General features: G+C 55.6%; 1 protein-coding gene across 11 annotated transcripts in view; it reads right to left on the bottom strand.

Annotated features, from left to right (window-relative positions):
* The window catches only part of gse1b (Gse1 coiled-coil protein b), a 164,712-nt gene that overhangs the window by 8,439 nt on the left and 138,773 nt on the right, over positions 1–17,500 (bottom strand). For 10 of the 11 annotated variants that reach the window (XM_035525146.2, XM_035525144.2, XM_035525147.2 and 7 more), the window contains 8 exons: positions 16,859–17,056; positions 7,724–7,935; positions 3,716–3,882; positions 3,295–3,492; positions 2,807–2,986; positions 2,128–2,498; positions 1,686–2,019; positions 1–459 (listed from right to left, as the gene is read on the bottom strand). The exon at positions 1–459 is cut by the window's left edge and continues 134 nt beyond it. In XM_035525146.2, coding sequence (XP_035381039.2) covers positions 1–459; positions 1,686–2,019; positions 2,128–2,498; positions 2,807–2,986; positions 3,295–3,492; positions 3,716–3,882; positions 7,724–7,935; positions 16,859–17,056 — 2,119 coding nt within the window. The remainder of the gene's footprint in view (positions 460–1,685; positions 2,020–2,127; positions 2,499–2,806; positions 2,987–3,294; positions 3,493–3,715; positions 3,883–7,723; positions 7,936–16,858; positions 17,057–17,500) is intronic. The other variant, XM_035525145.2, reaches the window with a different exon arrangement.

Raw genomic sequence — 17,500 nt, 5'->3', positions numbered from 1 at the left:
TGGCCACTGCCGCTCTTCAGGACGCCGCTCAGGTCGCCGTACTGGCTGCTCAGGCTCAGCGTCGCCCTCTGCTGGTTGAGGAAGGATTGGGTGGACTTCTCCAGCTCAGCCAGGAAGGTGCCGGGCTCGGCGAAGGCCGTGGGCCGGGCGGGGGGGTACTTCTCCGGGACGTCCTTCCGGCGGGGCCCGTCCTCGGCCTTTTCCGCGCCGTAGTGGCGCTCGGCTTTGGCCGGCGGCAGCCGGCTCATGTCGTAGTGGCCCAGGCCCGCGGGCTCGTGCAGGGGCCGGCGCGACTCAGAGGAGGTCTCGATGAGGGATGCAGGGTTCCAGAGGGTGGTGGGCGGAGGGGGGGCGTGGTCTTTGTGTTGGGGTTTGGGGGAGATGAGAGGAGGCGGAGCTCCCAGGTGGGTGTGGATATCTCGCTCTCTGCTGCCGGGCTCGTGGTGGTTCGGAACAGGCCTGTGCAGGCAGGAGAGAGAGTTTGGAAGGGAGGGAGGAAAAATATAGAAAAATATCAACATAAAAACCAGCTCTGTGCTTTCTTCTCCATCACACATGCATGTGCACACACACACACACACACACACACACACACACACACACACACACACACACAGAGTAAGGTTGAGAGAGCAGGAGCTAGCAGTTGGGGCTTTTGTAGCTAGAGAAGGGGATATGCTGGGCTTAGCGCACACGGAGCGCATTTTCTGAGCTCCACTGTAAACCTCAGAGGTGTGGTGACCTCCCACGGCACGGTCGCCTACAGAAGACCACACATTTATTCTTCTGACAAGAGACAGGAACAGAGAGGGAGACAGACAGAAGGCAAGGATGTTCATGATAGCAGAAGACAGGAAAACTGTTATCTGTTATTCTGCTGATTTCATTCCCTGTCTGTGCGCTTACGCGTGCGTGCGCGTGTGTGTGTGACACAGAGGGAGAGGGAGAAACCAACTCATTAAATCTCTCTCTAACCCTCAAATGAGCTAATCAGATCAGTATGTGCTTTCCTGTGTCACAGCTGGCTATCAGACATCTGCAGGCTTACAGTGAGAAATGACAGGAGCACTGTAATTATCTGCCTGGATCACGTACACACACACACACACACACACACACACACACACACACGCAGCTGCAAAGCTTGCATTAAAGCTGACCTCTCCCATGCAACACAAGCGAAGGCCAATGGGCTCCTGTTACGTGGGCTGGAAAGGTCAGCTTCGAACAAGCCACACGGTCTCCGGTGGGGAACCGACGTTCCGGGGGCAGACGACCTGCTCTCTGCTGGCCCAGGGCTGAGCTCCAAGCCTCACCATGTGAGACTACAACGATTAGTGAGCCGTGCGCTGTTTTTGTTTTTGTTTTGGTTTTTTTGCTTCAAAATCTGTCACTGCTGGCTCCCGCTCAGCGAAATCAGTCCTCAACTCCTGCGGGAGCACAGCAGAGCCTTCCCCGTAAACTGACTCAGTCGCTTCCTTAAAGCACTTAAAACGAGACTCTGCCTCTCTCCTGTTCCCTCTCCCTCTGATGCCTGCGTACTTCAAAAGGGCCTCCCCGCGGGGGACGAGAGGAGACGCAGACTAACGGTGTCGCTCCGAGGAGCACGGCAGGCGCTCAGGAGTCCCTCCCCTTCAGAGGAGGTGACGCACAGAGCTCTGCTGGAGGGAGGCCGGCCTGCGTACCTGTGACCCTCCGCTCGGAGCTCGGACCCCTCCCCGGGGCGGCCCATGTCCAGGTGCTGCTCGAGCACCTGCTGGCGGAACTCCGACACCTGGTACTGCCTGTCCTCTTTTTCTTGCCGTAGCTTCCTCTGGCGGGCAAGCCACCGCTCCTCTTCATTGGTGCGCTGCAGCATCATGGCGGGCGTGAGGGCGCCAGGCCCCGCCCCTCCGGGGCCGAGGTATATGCCGTGGGCGGAGACCAGGGTGGGCACGGGATGGTGGGTGGAGCCTATGGACGGGTGAAGACCTGCCTGGATTGGCTTGGGAGCAGCGAGGGCAGGCTCTTTGGTTTTGTCTGGGGGAAGGATGAAAAAGCGGCAGGAGGAACAATCAAAAACACTCAAACGCTTAAACGCTCAAACCGAGCTCCAGTCGGAACTCCAGCCGAGGCGGTGGCTCTTACCGGCCCTGTTGGGGGTGAGTCTCTCGGCGGCCTTGACCCGCTCCTCGGCTTGGCCCCGAAACGCGTGCAGCTCGGCCAGGTAGTGACCCTCTATGGCCTTGGCCACCTGTAGCTCCTTCTCCCGCGCCGCCCTCTCCTTCTGTCTCTCCAGCTCCCTCTCCCGCTCGCGCTCCCTCTCCCGCTCCCTCTCGCGTTCCCGCTCCCTCTCGCGTTCCCGTTCCAGTTCCTTCTCTCTCTCGCGCTCCCTCTCCCTCTCGCGCTCTCGCTCGCGCTCCCTCTCCCTCTCCCGCTCCTTCTCCCGCTCGGCCTCCCTCTCCCGCTCCCTCTCCCGCTCCCTCTCTCTCTGACGGAGCTCGTCCTCCATCTGGAGCCTGTGAAGATGGAACGTGGGGGGGAGGGCAGAGAGAGCATGAGGGAGGGAGGGAGGGAGGGAGGGAGGGAGGGAGAGAGAGAGAGAGGGAGGGAGAGAGAGAGAGAGAGAGAGGGAGGGAGAGAGGGAGGGAGAGAGAGAGAAGAGAGAGAGAGAGGAGGAAGAGACTGCTTTAACCGACTGACACACAAATGTTTGTGCGTATAACAGCCTGTGTATGTCTTAGGTTTAAGACTGCGTGTGTGTGTGTGTGTGTGTGTGTGTGTGTGTGTGTGTGTGTGTGTGTGTGTGTTTGCGTGTGCCTTGTACCTTTCAGACAGGCGCTCTGATTGCAGGCTGGACAGTGAAGCATGGCTAAGGTCACCAGGGTAACGCACTCCTGGGAGGTGGAGGGGCACAGCAGAAGGGTGCAGCGGGGGAAGAGCGCCCCCTCCTGGCAATGGATAAAATGGAGACCTCAAAGCAGAAAGACAGAAGGGGTCGTCCATTCTGTAAGAGAGAGAGAGAGAAAGAGAGAGAGAGAGAGAGAGAGAGAGAGAGGGGGAGCAGGAAGAGAGGCCCCTGTGTGATTTGACTTCATTAACCTGCCCTCTGTTTCCATATGGACACATTACTACCTTAATGAAACTGGACCTCTGCCTGTGAAATGACCTCAGTCAGGTGTGTGTGTGTGTGTGTGCGCGCGTTACTCGCATTGATTCCTCTCTCAGCAATGAATGAGCTTATATAACACTCATCAAACTGCATTCGGGGATTAACATCTATTGTGAGTGGTGCAGGGGCTGGCGTGCTGTCACCTGTAGGGGGCGAAGGAGGGGTGGGGCAGGTAGCCGGGGTGGTAGTAGGCGGCGGCGGCGGCGGCCGTGGCCGGGTCCAGGCCCAGGGGCAGCGAGGGCACCCGCAGCTCCTCGGCCGTGGCGTAGGGCCGGAAACCCCGCAGGTATTCCTCCGGCATACCAGCAGGGGGCACTGCATGGGCCATCTGCCTGGGCAGGCTGCCAGGTGCACACACACACACACACACACACACACAGAGAAGAGAATGCCGTCAGTGGAACAGCTCGCCTTCGTCTGCGATGCTGACTAAAAGTACCGAAGACGGAAGATGAAACTTGGATCGGACACACGTGCGCAGGAATGAGAAAGGTGAGCGTCTGAGTCAGAAAGGATAAGGAGAGCGTGATTGGGGACAGGACAGGAGGAGACGTCCGTGCTCACTTCAGGGCTTGGAAGCGCGTGTCCTGCATCACTGATCCGGGGGTCAGGCTGAACGCGTACGGATTTCCGATTAGATGGGTCGGAACTGAGGGGCCCCCTTTCTCCTGAGCCGGAACTGGCTCGGGCCCCAGCCGGTCTCTGCTTATGCCACGAGGGCCCGACTCTGACTGTGGGAGAGAGAGAGAGAGAGAGAGAGAGAGAGAGAGAGAGAGGAGAGAGAGAGAGAGAGAGAGAGAGAGAGAGAGAGAGGGTTTTTTTTTTTATATATTGTTGTGGAGATACTGCAAATGACACGGTTGTCTGACTAGATTGGGCTCACAGCAAGTAGAACGGTAAAGACAGGATTTGGTTTTCAAATCACCCCCACCCCATACATAGGTGTACACACACACACACACACACACACACACAGTAAGGAGAAGACAAGGGGTGTCCGTGGCCAGGAGAGAGGGCAACAGGAAGACAGGAAGGGACTGATGGAGCGGAGAGAGAGTTTCTGCTCCCTGCCAGCAGACATACGCCGGCCCCCTGCTGCCCCCGCTGGCGACCACCCGGGTGTCGCACAGCCAGCTGCGCTGGAGGAAAGTCTCGGCCAGTGACCCGTTCCGCTCCGCGCGGCTCATGCGGATGATTCGATTCCGAATCAACGCTCCGCAGCAGCCGTGAGCCCGCCCCACATCCTCTGCTCGCTGCTGTTGACGCGCCTCTCTTAGCAGCGTGGCTGCCGATCCCTCCGCCGCCGACGTTCCGCCCCTGTGTGCAGCTCCTGATCCCCCTCCTGCCCCTCAGCAGTGCTCCTCTCCACTAATGGATTTGGAAGTGCTCGAGGGGAGTGGGAGGAGGGGCGCGTGCTCACGGGGAGCAAGCGGCAACGCACGCTGAGCCCGGTCTCCACCTCCCACCCTCCCCGGCACCTCCACAGTTATCCAGTGTGCAGGTGCACACGCCCCGGCTACTGGCTGCACTGCTTTGTCTGTTATTTGTGGACTGCTGAGCTGTTGCGTCTCTGGCCTTGACGAGAGCCGTTGAGTGGCGGTGGGCGGAGTCAGGCCTCTAACGCCCTCCCCCCATAAGTGAGTGTTAGTCGCTGAGCTGCAGTAATCTTCATTGAAAGCTACCAGGGGTGGGGGTGGGGAGCTAGTTTTTAAACCCTGCATGTCCATTTTAAAGAGCAGCAGGGAGGGGTGGGTGTGTCTCTGCTCCCCTTTCAATCAACCCCACCCGCCCGTAGGTGCTAATAGTAGGCAACGCTGTGATTGCATTTTAATTTGCCTCATTAAGGTGTGGTCGAGTCTGCCGGGAGGTGACTGTCTGCAGTCCGCTGCTTTCTGTGTGACTGCGTATCCGCTACCGCCTAGCAAGTACATTTGTCTACGAGTACATTTGAAGACACAAATGTCCCTAAGGCACTCAAAGTCAACTGCTTATTTTTGTAGCATGTTTAAACGACATGAAGGCTGCTCAGTACACGGTACTGCTGAAAAACCGATGTTCTCATCTAACTTTAGCTTTCACGATCGCTTAGTCCACCTACACTTCGACCTCTGAGCCCTCTGCTGGCCATTCACATATACTGCACTGAATTAAGAGTTTGTGTGCTGTGCTGTATGTGTGTGCACGCGTGTGGGTGTGTGTGTGTGTGTGTGTGCCAGAGGACTGGCAGGTGTGTGGTGGGCCAGCCCACATTAAAAATGAAAGAGCAGTACATAGTGCAGGAGTGTGGGGTCTGCCTGCTGCCTGTCTCTGCACTGCCTTTGTGCCCTTTGTCTGCCGGGAACTCCGGCAAGGGGAAGTCGGGCAACCCCCACTGGAACGGCTGACTCCCCCTCGTGGAGGAGCTCAGTCGCTGGCGCGAGCCGCTATATTGCACCATCAACGTTCCAACGTGGACAGCTGCTCCGCCCGCTGCCCAGTTACGCAACGAGAAGGATTCGGAACGCTAAAACTTAACGAAATACACGATTGCTGCTCTTCAGAAGGTTCTCCTATGGTTGAGAAGGTTCTCCTAAGGTTCTCCTATATTAGGAGAATACAGGTTCTGATGGCACGCACACACACGAGGGCCTGGCTCCCCCCCTGCCCCCTGGGCAGAGGGTGGGAATCCCTGTGCTTCAGGGCGCCATTCATTCGTGTCACTCGGATGGAGCGATAAATTCAAATTGCCAATTAAAAAGCAATTACAGCAAAGCGACACCCTCTAATTAAGAGAAAAACAACACAGTAACACAGTGTCACTCTCTCTCTAACACACACAGATACACACGCCAGTTGGGGCTGCTGAAATAACCCTCACACACATACACAAACTCATAGCACAGGTGGACCTGTTGAATGTAATACACACGCACACACACGCACACACCCTAGGCCCTAGCTATTCACGCAAAATCAGGGGTGAGAGATCCCACGTCACTGAAGGGGTGACTGACCCTGAATATCAACCGGCAGAAAATGGTGTCTGGAGGCAAGCGGCACCTCCGCCTCCTCTCCTCTCCTCTCCCCTCCCCTCCCCTCCCCGTGCGGGCGCTGCTGGATCCCTTGGGTCATGGCGTGGGGCCGGGCTGCCGGACAGCCGAGGGCCAGCAGAGGCACTAATTGACCTGACAGCTCCAGGGGTGGAGGTGGGGGAACTGACCCCTCGCTCAGCACTGATTAGGACTGAACAGCGGACAGGGCCGCCTTTGTTCGGGACGCGATTGATGTGTGTGGGAGCGAGGGCGCGGGCGTGTATCGAGGGCTGAATGGAGGGCGGCTGGGCCCGCACACTCGCGTCGCTCTCGCTCTGTCCCGCTGCCCTCGGCTTGGCTGAGCCCTCCTGCTGCGCGAGACCCTCCAGGCTCCAGGGTGCACAGTGAGGCCAGGAGAGACGCCCACACCACCCCCCCACCCCCATCCAACTGTCGCACTGCAAGAAATGCCAGGGCCATCACCAGAGACTGATTAGTGTGTGTGTGTGCGCGCGCTTGTGTGTCTGACGGAAGGAATGTTTGTCTCTGTGAGAGTCTGTGAGCAAGAAACAAGAAGTGAAGTGTTTGTGTGTGAATGAATGGAGTCTTTTCACTAGTGGACTGTGCAAGCTTTGAGCACCGTGTGTGTGTGTATGTTTGTATTTGTATGTGACAAGAGTGTGTTCAAATGTCCAGGCTTTGAGCACTGAGTGGGTGTGTGTTTGTGTGTGTTATTTGTATGTGACAGAGTGTGTTTGAATGCCCAGGCTTTGGGCATTGTGTGGGTGTGTGTTTGTGCACTTCAGCCTAGCCCCACAGCGACTTCCTCCTCCTCCTCCTCCTCCTCCTCCTCTGTGACCTCTGACCTCTCCTGGAAGACGGGGCTAATGGAGTCGGTCAGAGAGGGCGAAGAGCAGTAACGCAACCAAAGCAGAGGACAATGGCCGCGGCTCTCACGCCCAGCGAGCCCGTCTCCCGGGTAACGAGCGCTGCCTGTGCAGCGGAGGCCGCCATTAGCCATCGGGTGCAGATAAGAAGGATTAGAGGCTGGCCATAATCCTTTATCCCTTATCAAAGCGAGTGAGCGAGCGAACGAGCGAGAGAGAGAGCCGGATGGGATGGGGAGCGACTGGGGCATGGACGCACTTGACTGCGGGGGTCTGGGCAGCGGTGGAGGAGAGGGCCCAGATGCTGGCTGCCGTTGAAGCTGTGACTGTGTGCACTGTGGGCATTGTTCATGGTGGGGGTGGGGGGGGGGGGGGGCACAGGCTGGATCACACACGTACATATGTCACATATACTCCACCCCGCCATGGGTTACAGGCCAGCTGTTAAAGCCACTAATCCCCTAGCAAATATGTGTGTGTGTGTGTGAGCGCGCTACACAGCAGCTGAAACCCTGAACATATAACCTTTAACAAGAGAGACAGAGAAAACAACAGAGACAGACAGTTAAATAGAGAGAGTGGGATTGAAGGGGGGGGGGGGGAACGGACATGTGTGTGTGTGTGGTGTGTGTGTGTGTGTGTGTGTGAGAGCGACAGAGTGAGTGTCATATTACCTCTCGTACGGGGCGGCCCTCACTCCTCCACAGACCGTTGACGGTTTTGGTGGGGGCGATGGTGACCACAGGTGGGGTGCTGGGCACACTGTGGCCTCCAGGGGGCACTATGACCGGGCCCAGGGGACCCCGCTTGGGTGTGCTCACTGGAGAACTCTGGTTAGTGGCTGGAGAGGAGACTGGAGATGACTCACTGCTGATAGACGAACCTGCTGAGAGAGAGAGAGAGAGAGAGAGAGGGGAAAGAACAGATTAGTAACTGGAGTTCTCCTCCTGTCAGTCAAAGCCCTGGCCAGATCAGGCAGGAAGGTTCAAAGCAGAGCTGATATCCATCTCTCTAAGTGCCACATGACTGCTGCAGCCTGCCAGGGTAACGGAGCACACACAGGAAACCACCTTCTCTCAAACGGCTCCGTCACGCATGGGCTGGCAGCGAGACAGCCGGGAGCAGGAGCGGGAGCGGCGCTGCGGGCCTGGCACGCGGCTCCGGCAGGCCGGTGAGCACGCGCGCCTCTGGCTTCCGTGGTAACGGATGCGCAGTGCAGGCGGAGGGCGGTGTCGGGCAGGGCCGCAGGCAGCCTGGGCCCTGACAGGGAGCAGTAGTGGTTAAATAGGCTGTGCTACCACACACACACAGGGCACAGATGGCCAGCCCTGGGCAGCCATTAGATCCTGACAGGGATCGGGGGAGGAGCGGCAGGCCTGCGAGAGATGCGCTGCTACTGCTCTCTCTCTCTCCATTTCCCTGTTTCCATCTTCTTTTCCTTTCCTCCAAGTTCTCTTATTCCCAATTTTAAACGCGGAGCCTGCCAGTTCTGCCTGCGTGTCGGCAGTGTCATTCCCACAGCACCTGCTCTCTGTCTACTTTACACACACACACACACCCACACCATTAGTAATGCACTAGTAGAGTCCTGAGTGACAGAGTAAATGCTGTGACCCAGATTGAGAGTGTGTGTGTGTGTGTGTGTGTGTGTGTGTGTGTGGGTGTGTGTGTGTGTGTGTGTGTGTGTGTGTGTGTTTCCAGCATGCATGTAGCCGTAGCAGCGCTGTCGGTCAGGTTGAGCGAGACACTGCCCGCCCCCCCAGCGTAGGCAGGCGGGCAGCGCCGCTTGTCCGTCCTCCCGCCTTTCCGTCTGCCCACGCCGTCCCGCGGAGAGCCCGTACCCGCCGCTCGCGGGTCTTCGCTCGCCTTCGCTGCCGCCCGCGTCGGGCGATCGCGCCCCGGACAAAAGGCGTCACGCCCACGTCGGCTGCCCACACGGCCGAGGAGACAAAACGGGGGAGCCGGCGGCAGGTTTCAGGCTCTTCCCAGGAATTCACTCCGATTACAGATTAAAGACTGAAATATTTACAGGAACACTCGATAATCAGATGAAAATCTGTTTACATGCGCTACAAGTAATCCGGTCCAAAATGACGTGCATGTGTACAGTACCACTCGATATATGCTACCGTGACACCGAGATTCCAGTCAGAGCTAGAGTAGCATCATAGCTAGCTGTGTTACATGCGATTGAAGTTGGGGTGTTTGTTTTTGGAATTGCGTTCAGCATTCTGGCTCTTAGCTTTGTAGCTAACTGACCTTAGTAACTTCCACGTGTGAACCCCGCGGTCCTTCAGTTGTCCAATTTTCCTGCTCCCGCCACACTGAATTTTGTAAACGTCTGCTATGACACAAAGATAAATGCGCAGAATGTACGTAAACTTTCCGACTGGAACTGTAGTCGGATCCTGGTGTTCACATGGCTGTTATGCTTCTGTTTAGTGGATTATTTAAAGGAATATCCACCTCGTGCAATCAGATGGAAACTATATTTCGAATGGCCTCGGTCGGACTGGTCTATTCCAACTGAGCTATTATTCAGGTGAGTGTGGCTACCGATACATGCATACACACAGCGGCATCTAGACAGGTGAGGGAGCTGCTGTAACACAGAGACACACACATTACAGCCTCTTGTTAGCTAATACATGCCAGTGGTGCTATTCTGATGCATTCTGCAGCAGTCCATCTGAGCGAGGACCTTTAAGAGCTGACATTTCTGGTGGAGGCTTTTAGTGAGGGATGCAGGGGGACACAAAGCCCATTGCCGTCAGTGGAGCGGGAGGAGGAGGAGGGGGGGAGGAGGCAGCAAAGGAGATGTGGCATTTGCCGAGCTGCCAGCCGGAGTAATTACAGAGGCACTGTGGACTAAGAGCTGCCATTAATGATGCATGGGCCGGATTCAACCTGTGGCAGCCAAGCGGCTCGTCCGGAGCGGCCAACGGGCGCTCATACCGGCCCGGCTTTAATGCACCTGCCCACGCTTCACAGACGCCATGCTCCTGACCTGGGGGCAGTTCCAGGGGCGCACGGGTCGTGCGGGTCGCACCATCTTGACGTTGTACGAGCCTAACGTACAGAGGACTTCGACAAGAGCTGACGGGGGGTGCGCGTGTGATGTGATCCAAAAGGTCAAATCATTCTTCTTGAGAGGGGGATCTAGGGTCAGGGACGGATGTGGGCAGTGGGTGAGAGAGCCTCTAGGCCACTGCCCAGGGGGAGGGAGAGAAGGGAGGGAGGGGGTGACACAGTGAGAGGAGGCAGAGGAATCATATTCTTTAGTGTCCTTCTACCAACATGAACAGCCATTAGATTGGCCCACTCCAGCAATGCAATCAGTACCCACTCAGAGCACAGCGTGTTAACACAGAGTACCCACTCAGAGCACAGCGTGTTAACACAGAGTACCCACTCAGAGCACAGCGTGTTAACACAGAGTACCCACTCAGAGCACAGCGTGTTAACACAGAGTACCCACTCAGAGCACAGCATATTAACACAGAGTACCCACTCAGAGCACAGCGTGTTAACACAGAGTACCCACTCAGAGCACAGCGTGTTAACACAGAGTACCTACACAGAGCACAGCGTGTTAACACAGAGTACCCACTCAGAGCACAGCGTGTTAACACAGAGTACCCACTCAGAGCACAGCGTGTTAACACAGAGTACCTACACAGAGCACAGCGTGTTAACACAGAGTACCTACACAGAGCACAGCGTGTTAACACAGAGTACCCACTCAGAGCACAGCGTGTTAACACAGAGTACCTACACAGAGCACAGCGTATTAACACAGAGCACCCACTCAGAGCACAGCGCTTTAACACAGAGTACCCACTCAGAGCACAGCGTATTAACACAGAGTACCCACTCAGAGCACAGCGTATTAACAGAGTACCCACTCAGAGCACAGCGTATTAACACAGAGTACCCACTCAGAGCACAGCGTGTTAACACAGAGTACCCACTCAGAGCACAGCGTGTTAACACAGAGTACCCACTCAGAGCACAGCGTGTTAACACAGAGTACCTACACAGAGCACAGCGTGTTAACACAGAGTACCCACACAGAGCACAGCATGTTAACACAGAGTACCCACTCAGAGCACAGCGTATTAACACAGAGTACCCACTCAGAGCACAGCGTATTAACAGAGTACCCACTCAGAGCACAGCGTATTAACACAGAGTACCCACTCAGAGCACAGCGTGTTAACACAGAGTACCCACTCAGAGCACAGCGTGTTAACACAGAGTACCCACTCAGAGCACAGCGTGTTAACACAGAGTACCCACTCAGAGCACAGCGTGTTAACACAGAGTACCCACTCAGAGCACAGTGTGTTAACACAGAGTACCCACTCAGAGCACAGCGTGTTACAAAGGTGCATCAACAGGAACACTCAGAGAGAATACAACATCAAGGAAAAATGGGTATAAAAGCAACAGACCTAGAGAAACACATACACACAAAAATAATGCATCTGGGGTAAGAGGGGGAGCATTTAACATGCATGAATAGAAATTCAGTACAAGATCATGGGAAACATGCTTCACTGTACGAAAGCACACACACACACACACACACACACACACACACGTGCAGATGAGTTAGACAGTCAAGAACCAGATGTACGTCTCCAGAAGTCTGCCCCTTTCACCAGATACACCACCCTGATATCTTCTCAGGTCATCTGTCCATTTCAGAGAGCACACACACTCCCAGTCCAAATCTCTCTTTAACTGTTCAGCAGTCTGGTGTGTGTGTGTACACACACACACACACACACACAGAACCCAGCTTAGTTCAGGGTGCTTCTGATACTACCGACGAGAGAGAGAGAGAGAGAGAGAAAGTGCGAGAGAGAGAGAGAGAGAGAGAGAGCGCGAGAGAGAGAGAGAGAGAGAGCGCGAGAGAGAGAGAGAGAGAGAGCGCGAGAGAGAGAGAGAGATCATCTCCCAGAGAAGTGACTTCTCCCATCTCTAAGCAGAAGGCCCCTTTTCTTCCCCTGTCACGCCCCCATCCATCACCTGCTGCTGTTTCTACGTCCTCTGTAGTTAGGCAGGACACCGCGAATAATGCAGAGGATCAGAAACAGGCGAGGGGAGAGTGAAGTGTGAGCTCCCCCTCCTCTACGGCTCCTTCTCCACCCATCTACCCTCCGATCTTGCTCCTCTCTCCCCTCCTCTCACCCCAACATCCTTCCGAGTCTCTGCCCCACCCGTTGACTAAGGCAGGCCTGCGCTCATTTATTTAGCTCCCATATGTAAGCAGGTAGTGAGTGGGGCCTGTGGGCGCTCCACCACACACACACACACTGGCAGACGTACTGCACGTACGTGAAAACGCTCTCCCTGGTGGGGTTTTCATTTGCTCGTCTTCTATTTAAACTCTAGCCCTTACACATACCCACAGCCAAGCCCACACCCACAGTCCCAAACAAAGCTTCTGCCGCCCAGAGCTAAGCAGCTAGTCATGCTCCCAGAATTCCTGGAGGCCGTGCCCCTAGCCCACTGTCACGCAGGCAGATGGGGCCCCTCGATGACACGCGCGCCATCTGAGCCTCCGCAAACTGGTGTCATTTTATGATATGCTAATAGCATTCAAATCTATTCAGCGCGGCATGATGCATGCAAGCTGCTCGAGGAGGAAGTAATGCTCATAACCGGCGACGAGGGCCTCTCCACTTCCTGTGATGCAATACATAAACAATGGCGGGCTGGGAAGCCCACCTCCCTTTGTGAGAGGTCGCTAGAGGCGCTAGTGTGAAAAGAGAGTGAAAGGTAACAGGGTGTGGGGACAGAGGCACTAGCAGAGACAGAAAGAGAAAACAAGAGTGGAGTGGAGTGTGTGCGTGTGTGCGGGCTTGATTAATGTGTAGCTCTGCTCTCTGTGGGCTCTGCCATTAACCTAGCCCCTCTTCTACACTGTCTACATGGCCAGGCTGAACATGACACACACACACACACACACACACACACACACACGGTTTCTACCGTCTCCCCTCCCTTTGTGGTCTCCTCCTCCAAGCTCCCGGCCTGCATTAGGACAACATCAGCACTTAATTAAACAGGCCATTTCACACCTGGTGTGCATAGCAGTGCTCCGACGAGCCTGTCTCCATATGCTGCCTCTGGCCACGTACTGGCAGCACCAAACAAAGCCCGGCTAATCGGAATCTTTCACACACACACACACACACACACACACACACACACACACACACACACACACACACGTACATATACAGGCATACACAAGTGGCACGTGTGCACAAGTGCACGTCATAAACACATAGGAGTCATGTGTTTGTCTTTTGGGGTCTCCATGTTGAGAGGGAGGAAGTGTGTGTGTGTGTGTGTGTGTGTGTGTGTGTGTGTGTGTGTGTGTGTGTGCGCGGGTGCATGTGAGACACACAGCAGCTGGAAGGTATGACTACGTGACTGTGTGTTTTCACGTCAGGAGCAGAGTGGCCGATTGTTCGTCTGAATCTGTGTCTGAGCCTATCTTTTATCCGTTTTATCTGCGTATGTGTTGGTCTTTGCAGCGTACTTGTGTGTGTTCCTGTGTGTGTGAGTGGGTCACCATTAACTCGTGCCTTTGGGCTGTGTGTTGGATGAAACAGAAAGTATGCGCGTGTGCGTGTGTGTGTGTGTTCCCTCTCTGAAGGCTCCTCTCGCTAGCCCAGATGGAGAGGTCTGTGTGACTTGGCTGTTCTATGCATGTCTGTTCTGGCCAAATGAAAACAGGGCTGCCCTTAAGGCAATGCCCCAAACCGCCCGCTAGCCCCCCTACTGCCTCTCATCCTCACACCCTCCTCCCCTCCTCCCTTTCACTCCTCCCTGCTGCCCTGGCTTCTCTCATCCCTCTCAACCGTGCTCTCTCTTTCTCACTCTTTCACCTTCCAGACAAAAGAAGAGACCTTTACAGTATATCTGCAGAGCCTAAGCCCAGGAGAGAGCGAGAGAGAGAGAGAGAGAGAGAGACACACACACACACAAAGAGAGGGAGAGAGAGAGAGAGAGCAAGCAAACAAGTGAGCAAAAGTGAGAGAGCTCACCATCTCTGAGAGATGTTTCTTCTCACATCTCACATGTTTCTGACAACTGCAGAACGTAAAGAAAGTGTGTGACTGTTGTGGGTATGATGGCGTTTAGTGACCCAGAACTGTAGTGTTCACTATCACTATCAGGAAACATTCAGATTTTTTGGGGTTAAAATCAGAGGAATGTAGCGATTTGCTTTAACCAGCCGCCAGAATGTCAGCACAGCCGCATCATCCTCAGTGTGTGTTAGTCAGAAATGTTTGTGTGTCACCAGGCTCTGCGGTGGGGTGACTCACTGCACCTTCAGACACTGAGCTGGGCACTGACCACCACGCCAGGACCTCACACCTCTGTGGGACTGAGTATGAGGATGATGCAGAGGGCAAATGGGCAGGAGTGTATGAGGATGACGCAGAGGGCAAATGGGCAGGAGTGTTTGAGGATGACGCAGAGGGCAAATGGGCAGGAGTGTATGAGGATGACGCAGAGGGCAAATGGACAGGAGGAGTGTATGAGGATGACGCAGAGGGCAAATGGGCAGGAGTGTATGAGGATGACGCAGAGGGCAAATGGGCAGGAGGAGTGTATGAGGATGACGCAGAGGGCAAATGGGCAGGAGGAGTGTATGAGGATGACGCAGAGGGCAAATGGGCAGGAGGAGTGTATGAGGATGACGCAGAGGGCAAATGGGCAGGAGGAGTGTATGAGGATGATGCAGAGGGCAAATGGGCAGGAGGAGTGTATGAGGATGATGCAGAGGGCAAATGGGCAGGAGGAGTGTATGAGGATGATGCAGAGGGCAAATGGGCAGGAGGAGTGTATGAGGATGACGCAGAGGGCAAATGGGCAGGAGGAGTGTATGAGGATGATGCAGAGGGCAAATGGGCAGGAGGAGTGTATGAGGATGACACTGCACATTCACCCATGGCACAGTGTGGCCAAGCTACCTGCATGTGTGTAAACTGTGTGTGTGTGTGTGAATGTGTATATGTGTGTGTGTGTGTGTGTTTATGTAAAAGAAAGACGTATGCTTGCATGCTTGCACCTCTACCAACCACCTATAAATACCTTTCTATAGAGAATGAAGCTGGTCAGCAGGCCTGTGCACTTCCTGTCATTAGTCAGGAAGTGGCTCCTGTAGCAGGGGTCTGCATGCGCTCGCTCCATGGCCCCTGCTCCACCCCGTGTTCCCGGGAGGCCGTCGGGCCGGTGAGTCAGCCCGTCCTCCGGCGGCGGGGCGCGCCTGACCCATGGAGGGCCCGAGGGTTAATCATAGTGTGAGGCTTCTCAGCCTTCCCCCTCAGCTCTGTTTTTACACTCCACCCACCCACGGAAAGACTGGACTAGAATAGCAAAAAAGAGGAACATGATGAGCTGCCCACAGAGCGACAGAGAGGGAGGGAGGGAAGGAGAGAGAGAGAGAGAGAAAGAGAGCATGGCAAAGCGAGGGAGGAGGGAGAGCCCGTGTGTAGGGAGGTGCAGGTTTTGTTTTGGAACACAGAGTGTATATTGTGCAGCAGGAGTGTGTGAGAGGGCAGGGACAGCGTGTGCGTGTGTGTGTGAAAGATTGGAGTTGTGTGCTTGTGTGCTCTCCTCACGGGGTGATAAATCAAAGTACTGAGTGCCAGTGAGAGAGAGAGGGAGAGAGGGAGAGAGAGAGAGAGAGAGGGAGAGAGAGAGGGAGAGAGGGAGAGAGAGAGAGAGGGAGCATGTGAGAAGGAGAGTAGGAAAAAGAAGTGCTTGAGAGGGAGGTAGAGAGAGAGAATGACGGATGAAGTGTGCTGTGTCGGGGGTGACTGGCTGCTGGCTGGAGCAGTGGTGTAGCACTGGGTTGTAGCTTGTAGGTGGAGTCGGTGGAGGGGCTGTACATCACAGAAGGGTGGCGGAGTTTAAGTGCCTCTCCCACGGATATAAACAAGGCTGTAATCTGCAGCGCCGAACGGCCCCGTGTGGCACCGCAGACGAGGGCCCAGGAGCCTCCGGGCCCACATCAGACGCAGCAGTGCCATCCTGCGCGGCACTCAGCAGGGAGCCGGAGCCAGCGCGCCTCCCTCCCTCTCCAGCTGTGGGGGGCTGTGTCATGGTGAAGCCCTCAGGAAGAGTGTTCCAGGGGTGGGGGGGTGGGGGGTGCCGCAGTACATCAGTGATCCTGAAAGCCTCTTCAAGACATCCCCCCCCCCCCCCCACACACACACACACCAGAGCGTGTGCATATCCGCAAGCGTTCATCACGCACCCTTTTTCTGGCTAGCATACAAAAAGACAACGCACACATCTTTTTGTGTGTGTGTGTGTGTATGTGCGTGCGTGCGTCATGTGCGTGCATGCATGTGTTTATGAAAACAGAAGCTGTCTGTAGTCGAGGTTAAACGATGGCGGAGAGTGTTTGTGGATTGGAGCCAAACAGAGGCTGCCTTCAGAGCTGCACTTCCTGTATACCTCACACAGCCCTCTGCCCAACTCCCACCACACACACACCCACCCACACGCACGCATGCACAGAAATGCCTTATCCTCTATCCCTGATAATATAATCAGAATCAGTAAATTACAGACGAGCCATAAGAAACAAGCCACCGTGTAGCGATCCGGTTCACGGAAGTATAAGTTCCGCTCCGTTTTTAGCCCTAATGCCCCAATACAGCTGGCGTTATTAGACCACAGTGACCACAGTCATACGGAACGCTCAGACAATGGGGCTCCCTCCAGACCGGGAGCAACCCCACAGCACCAGGGGAAGGGGGTGGGCGGGGCCTTACCTCGAGGTTCCTCAGCCTGTTTGGCCAGTTTGCGCAGGGCAGCGGCGAATCCGGAGTGGGCAGACTGTGCCGCGGGGCTGCCATTGGGCACGATGGAGCCGTTGAGGGGCGACGGGGTGAGAGGGCTGACCGTCGCCGTAGTGCGCGTCGCCGTGGAGATCATGCCTAGCGATGGTGACTTTGGCTCATGGCTCATGCCTGAGAGACACAGGGAGAAACAGAGGGACACGGTGAGAGATAATAATGGTGGGAATGTTTGACTCAGAACCAGTTTAAAACCTCCACTCACTGTGACACACACACACACACACACACACACACACACACACACACACACACACACACACACACACGCGCGCGCGCGCGCGTGCGTGCACGCGCTTGCTCCCTGAATGTCTCTGACAGCTGGGGGGGGCAGGTCAGGGGTCATGCCCAAGGTCACTGCCCATCAGTCATGTGAGGAGGGATCATCAGTGTGCCCGTGCACGCCGGTCTGCACAAAGGCCGGAGCTTTGTTCCGAAGGCCGGGCTCCTCCGCTGCATCCATCATCATTAGGGCTGTCATCCCTGGCACTCAGCCGCTAACCCGCCGATACAACGCCTGATAAATCATCGTTACCGCGGAGCTTCCAATTATTATCA

The sequence above is a fragment of the Electrophorus electricus genome, chromosome 6 (assembly GCF_041902795.1).
Source record: "Electrophorus electricus isolate QZ-2024a chromosome 6, ASM4190279v1, whole genome shotgun sequence".
Lineage (NCBI taxonomy): Eukaryota > Metazoa > Chordata > Actinopteri > Gymnotiformes > Gymnotidae > Electrophorus > Electrophorus electricus.
This window is presented reverse-complemented; position numbering and strand designations above follow the sequence as displayed.